Here is a 6,538-nt window from a genome sequence, read left to right on the forward strand (position 1 = left end):
AACTGATCACGGTCAGATCTATAATAGTACTAGTGTCACTTTAGTTCGCCCTCCACCCAAAACGCAGTGTTTGCCCGATCAGGCCTGATCGTTCACTCACGCCAGCCCCGCCGCAGTGACAAAATTTTTTATTTTTTTTTATCACTGCACAATCACTTTACGAGCATTTTTATCAATCACAGCGGCCTCCAGTACTTCGCTAGCCTCCCATTAGTAAGACAGGCTTGCTTTTTTTCTTGGGTAGTCTCAGGGAATACCCCTAAATTTTGTAGTCCAAATGTCAAACAAGGGGTATTCTTCTGAAGAGGCCTACAGGCTTCTGACCCAGTCGGATGAGGAATGGGAACCCTCATCTGATGAATCTAGCGGGTCAGATTATAAACCTGTAGAAAGCAGTAGCAGTCTGACCCAAAGTTCGGACGAGGAGGTTGAGGTCCCCGATACCAACAGGCGTACCCGGCCCCGTGTTGCTACACCACAGGTTGCGCAGGATCCGCTTCAAGGGCAGCAGAGTGGGGCAGGCGCTGTCGAATTACGTGGTGAGGCATACACCAGCAGCCCAGCCCTCCCTGGACCTAGTACCAGCACTGCCGTACAACATGTTGAAATGGCGAGCACCAGAAGGGCAGTTGAAGCTGGTACGGTGGCACGTGCAATAGTTACCCCGTCGAAGCCACTGCACAGACAGGCCCGTAGATTTTCACATTTTTAAAGGTCTGCGCATGCGCAGACCAGAATACCGGATCCGTCAATGCGGCAATTTGAATGCCGGGTCCGGCACTAATACATTCCTATGGGAAAAAAATCCGGATCCGGCATTTAGGCAAGTGTTCAGTTATCTCGGTCCTGAATAGTCAAAAAGACTGAACTGAAGACATCCTGATGCAAACTGAACGGATCGCTCTCCATTCAGAATGCATGGGGATAAAACTGATCAGTTCTTTTCCGGTATTGAGCCCCTAGGACGGAACTCTATGCCGGAAAAGAAAAACGCTAGTGTGAAAGTACCCTTAAGACAGGAATTTGAAAACTTATAAAACCATATTTTTTACTAATGTTACCATAAGAAACACAATATTTAATTTAATGTAACTGGTTATGATGGTATTATTTTATTGGTACTCTAATGAAACTAGTTAAGATACCTTAAAGGGATCCTCATTGTTCGGCCATCAATATCAGATTGGTGAAGGTCTAAATCCCCCAATGATCAGGCAGCAGCTGGTGAAAACTGTACAGTGGATGGAAACAGAAGGCTCTGTCCACTCTGGTACACTTATGCTGTGGAAGCGGAGCTCAATAAGCCGGTGCCAGTGGCTGCCCAGTGAACATTTCTAAGACCTATAGTATCATGAGCATAGGTTATGATTATCTAAGTCCCAGAAAACCCCTTGGTGACTTTATATACCGAGGAAATCGGTACTTTAAAGATGGTGTCTGCTCGCGAGGGCCGCGAGTGCTATAGCCGTAGGGTTTCTACTGTTTCAAACAGAAGAGGCCCATAAAGAATGTCTGTGATTAGCCATAAGGCCGATCACATACATTTAGCCTCTCAGATGCCGTGATCAAATGTGGCCACGGCATCTGAGCCATGAAGACGTGGGAGCCGCACGCTCCTGTGCCTGTAACAGCGTTCCACAAAGATCAAAGAAGCTGTAAACCTCAAACAGACTCCTATACCTATCACTGGTATATTCCAATACAGGCCTGCAGGTGGCAGCACTGTGTTGGAATACTGTGAATGAGGTATTTTGTAATGGACATATACATCTACCCTTCACAGAATACAATTGGCAATCTAATGATTGCTAGTTATAGTCCTCTATGATGACTTAAAAAAAAAAATAATAATGTTTTCAAAAATATAAAAACTAAAAAAATACATAAAAAAAAATTAAACAAAAAACATCATAGACTTAAAATCAAAATCGCTAATGCGACTTATTTTGGCACTTTACCTTCCCAAAACAATTTAATGTGATCAAAAAGTCCCACACACTTCAAGTACAGATTGATCTGCCAAAAATGAGACCACACATAGCTCTGTACACATAAACATAAAAAAAAGTTATAGGGTTCAGAATATGGCAATGAAAAGAAAATACTTTTTTTCAAGGTTTTTATTTTTTCAGTATTAAAACTGAAGCAAAACTATACCAATATGGTATTGCCATAATCATACTGACCCGGAGAAAGAAAGTAACAGGTCATTTTCATTGCTTAGAGAACAACGTAAAAACAAATTACACTCCATTTGGAATTTTTTACTGCTCCTGCTACATCATATGCAATGTTAAATGGTGTTATTAGAAAGTACAACTTATCCCACATAAAATAAGCCCTCACACAGCTATGTGAATGGAAAAATAAAAAAAATTATGGCTCTGGGAAAAACAAAAACACGAAAACTGAAAATTGCAGGGGAACACATCATGCAAAAGTGATACCTTATGAAAGATCTGAGCAGGGGGGAAATGGAAGAACACCTAAAATGATGCATAACAAAGACAGTCAGTTTTGCCTGGAGTGTTCCTTTAAGGCCTCATGCACATGACCACGGTCTGCAAAAAAACAGATCCACAAAAAATACGGATGACATCGAACAGAACAGCTGGCCCCTAATAGAACAGTACTATTCTTGTCCGTAATGCGGACAATAATAGGACATGTTCTATTTTTTGGGGTGGAACGGACATACGGACATACGGAAACAGAATGCACACTGAGTACCTTCCTTTTTTTTCCGGACCCATTGAAATGAATGTTTCCATATACGGTCCGCAAAAAAACCCAGAACGAAATGAAGATACGTTCGTGTGTGTGCCTGAGGCCTAATTGTGAGGAACATGACCAAGCATACCAAAATAGGAGCTGTGGAAATAATTGAGTCATGGACATGAGACACAGGGCATGACCTACAAATGAAAATTGGCAAGAAAAAATTGAGGCAATTCAATTGGTCTTTGTGGACACAACTCATAAAAATAGACTCCAAATGGAGTTCTTTTCTGCTCTATGTGTAGAGCCCTTTATTGTTTTAGAGTCTCGATCCACTGGAGAAACCCTGCTTCTTGTCTAAAATCACAGATCGGTGAGAACATTCATAATTTTAGCTATATCTAACATCTTCGGCCTTGACATCTGGTGGTATAATTTAAAATCCTAATCATCACCATATCTGAAGATAGAAGTATTTCATTCTTTGGAGGGGCTACTCAAGTTCACTTCAGTTTTGCTCTACAGGGTGCATGATCTTAGCTGTCATAAGCTACCTGATATATGATATTAACTCCATTTTCTCTGCTTTATCTCTATACCTTTACTTTCTCCTAGCAAAAAAATAATACAAAAGAAAAAAATACAATGCAACAGCACTAAAGTACAAAAAAGTATGCTGATGCTAATGCTATGCTTATTAAGTGAATTCGAGATTCTTGGCAAATACATATTTGTACAAAATTATTTGGGCCCGTCTGCCACACTTTCTCCTAGCATCTCTTTTTGTCTTTTATCCTCTTTCCCTTTTATTGTAGTTTTTGGTTTTCACTTTCTTTTATTCCATTTTCTTTTTGTTTCTTTTTGTTTTATTTTCTATTTTTTTTCTTTTTGTTTTTTTTTGTTATTCTATTTATTATTCTGTTTGACTAAGCCTGAAAAAAATTATATATATGAGCAAATCATTCCTGGTGAATTGATGATTTGCCTGATCCATAGCTACAGGTAGCAGTCCAACTTATCCTCTTTGCTATTTGATGGCAAGTTGATTAATATATTAATGGGGTATTCCCATCTAAGCATTTGTGGTATACTAGAATATGCCACTAATATCAAATAGGTGCTGGTCCTACCTCAAGGAGCCTCTCCTATCTCAACATCCGGGCCTCCAAAGTGAAGGGAGAGCAACAGCGTGGCTCAGTTATTTCCATCAATCTATTAGTGGTAAACCAATTGGTGGCTTCCCTTGCTCCGTTTGTTCTCCATTCACTTTATGGGACCTCCGAAAATAGCCAGAAGCTCCCGAACATAGCAGTGAGAGGAGAACACGTCTCGCATGATTGGTGTGCTCTCGTTAACTTTGAGGCCCTGTTCTCAAGATAGGTGCAAGTCCACATCTGGGACCCACTTCTATCTGACAAGTGTGGCATATCCTAGTGATATGTCATTAATGTTTAGGCGGGAAAACCTTTTTAACTTTAAGGGGAAAACTGATATATTAATGTATGCTTAGTGAAGGATTAGAAGGAGTAGAGCAAGAGTAATCTGAAGGACTTTGAAGCCCTTTGCCATGTGCATCCCACGGTAGTGTGTTCCTTTAAAGTCAAGCACTCTTTTCTCCATTCAGTAAGGCTGTATGTGCGTAAATTATAATTTTTATACAAACAATGAACAGAAGCAAATGTACAAATTAAAGAATAATCCCTTTTGTCGGATTAATTTGAAAATATTTTTTCATGGTTCAGTAATTGCTCTGGGACCATTAGAGAGTCTATAAAAAAGTATATAAGAGAACATCCCAAGCAGGTGGCCTTGTCTTCAATGTTATTGCATTGGAGACCAGGCCACTGGATTGCTGGACATCAACTGGTCTAATCCACAGGTAAAGTAAGAAAGGGTAGATTCATGGAGAGATATAACCAGCTTCTAGTCTAGAAGTTCTACTATAAGTTCCCAACTTTGTGCTTAAAGAATATACTGTAGGAGTTTTTACATATCACAATGTCTTAACCTCACACATATCAAGAGTCGACAATTTTTAATTTCAAATAGGGAAAGTAAAAGATGACATAGTACAATGTTTTTTGTACTGTTCCTAGAGATAACCACCGATTATATGATTATAATAGAACTGTACAATATTCGAATACACTTTTCCTTAGCTCTTGCAGGTAGACATAAGTTGACAAGAGTTCATTTTGACTTCTTGTCCAGGTCTGGGTCTCCTTTTGCTGAGATGGAATTGTCCAACCAATCCTCTTCGAGCAGATTCATTCTCCTCAGTTTGTCCTCGGTTCCATACTTGAAGGTCATTGGTTTTATTACCTTCTTGGTGATGTACTTAATAACATTGCTAGCAAACCTCTTACTGATCATTGTGGTAAAGATTAATCCAAAGCTCCAGACTCCTATGTATTTTTTTCTTACCAATCTCTCCTTCATTGACATCTGCTTCTCTACCACTGTAGTCCCTAAAATCCTAGAGAACTCATTGGCAGAAGACAGGAGCATTTCTGTTGTAGAATGTGCTGTCCAGATGCACTTTCATTTGAGTTTTGGGTCTACAGAGTGTTTCATTCTTGCCATCATGGCTTATGATAGATTTGCCGCCATCTGCAAACCACTTCACTACAACACTATCATGAGCCGGAAGACGTGCATCAATCTGGCTGCTGTGTCATGGACCTCAAGCTTCATCAACTCCATTTTACAAGTCATCTACACCTTCCAGATGTCCTTCTGCCATACCCGCCATGTCAACCACTTCTTTTGTGAGGTACCCCCATTTTTACAGATTTCCTGCAGTGATACTTGGCTCCATGAGGTCTCAATGTATATTACAGCAGGCATAATAGTTAGTCTATCCTTTATCTTGATTCTGATTTCATATATTCATATTCTGTCCACCATCTTGAAGATCAATTCTTCTCATGGAAGGTACAAAGCTCTCTCCACATGTGCCTCCCACATCATTGTGGTGACTTTTTACTATGGGACCATTATGATTCTGTATTTACGTCCACGTTCCCGCTCGTCTCCAGACATAGACAAATCTATCTCCCTCCTTTACTCAGCAGTTACACCCATGCTAAACCCCATCATCTACAGTGTCCGAAATAAAGATGTCAAAGACACTGTAAGAAAGACTGTAGTTAAAGAGCTTTTCCAATCCCAATTATTTTTACAAAAATAATATTAATATGGCAGTGAAACTAAGAGGGGTTGACCAGTGTAATATCTCTCGCCTCTTCTGTGCTCCTACCTTAGAGCCACTTTGAACTAAAGCCCTGACCACAGACATACAGATGCAGCATGCATTATTCTGCCCAAAAAAGGATGCTATGTATTTGACATAGACCTTCTAGCACAGCTATGCCATTAATATGGCATGCTATTGTGTGCACCTACTATCAGAATGGAGTGTTATATTAATCGTGTTGATGTTTCATGGTATGCAGTAGTGGAGGACAAGATAACAAATTGCTACAGATGTAAACTTAACCCATAGAGGACCTTCGCCATACATGTACGGCCATCGGGTCCCCCTGCTGCAGTGACAGGGACCTGATGGCTGTGAAGGCAGCCCAGTGCCTTCCATAGGCATCAGGGCTAGCCTTCTATAGAAGCCTGTTAGACCAAGACCCCAGCCACACTGGTAATACTCAGACAATGCATTACAATACACATGTATTGTAATGCATTGTAGAGGGGATCAGACCGCCAAAAGTTAAAGTCCCACAGTGGGACAATAAAAAAAAAGTGTTAATAAAAATAATAATAAAAAAATTAAAGTTTCAAGTAAAAAAAAAAATTCCCCCATAAT

General features: G+C 40.1%; 1 protein-coding gene across 1 annotated transcript; it reads left to right on the forward strand.

Annotated features, from left to right (window-relative positions):
- The first annotated feature begins 4,951 nt into the window (after positions 1-4,951).
- On the forward strand, positions 4,952-5,908 carry LOC122921403 (olfactory receptor 5G3-like). The gene has a single exon (XM_044271382.1). The coding sequence runs from the start codon at positions 4,952-4,954 to the stop codon at positions 5,906-5,908; it is 957 nt and encodes a 318-aa protein (XP_044127317.1).
- The last annotated feature ends 630 nt before the right edge of the window (positions 5,909-6,538 follow it).

Source organism: Bufo gargarizans, chromosome 11 (genome assembly GCF_014858855.1).
Source record: "Bufo gargarizans isolate SCDJY-AF-19 chromosome 11, ASM1485885v1, whole genome shotgun sequence".
NCBI classification, from domain to species: Eukaryota; Metazoa; Chordata; class Amphibia; order Anura; family Bufonidae; genus Bufo; species Bufo gargarizans.

Bases quoted from the DNA above. Each gene is read 5' to 3' on its own strand.
- LOC122921403 (XM_044271382.1), top strand. From the start codon at position 4,952: ATGGAATTGTCCAACCAATCCTCTTCGAGCAGATTCATTCTCCTCAGT.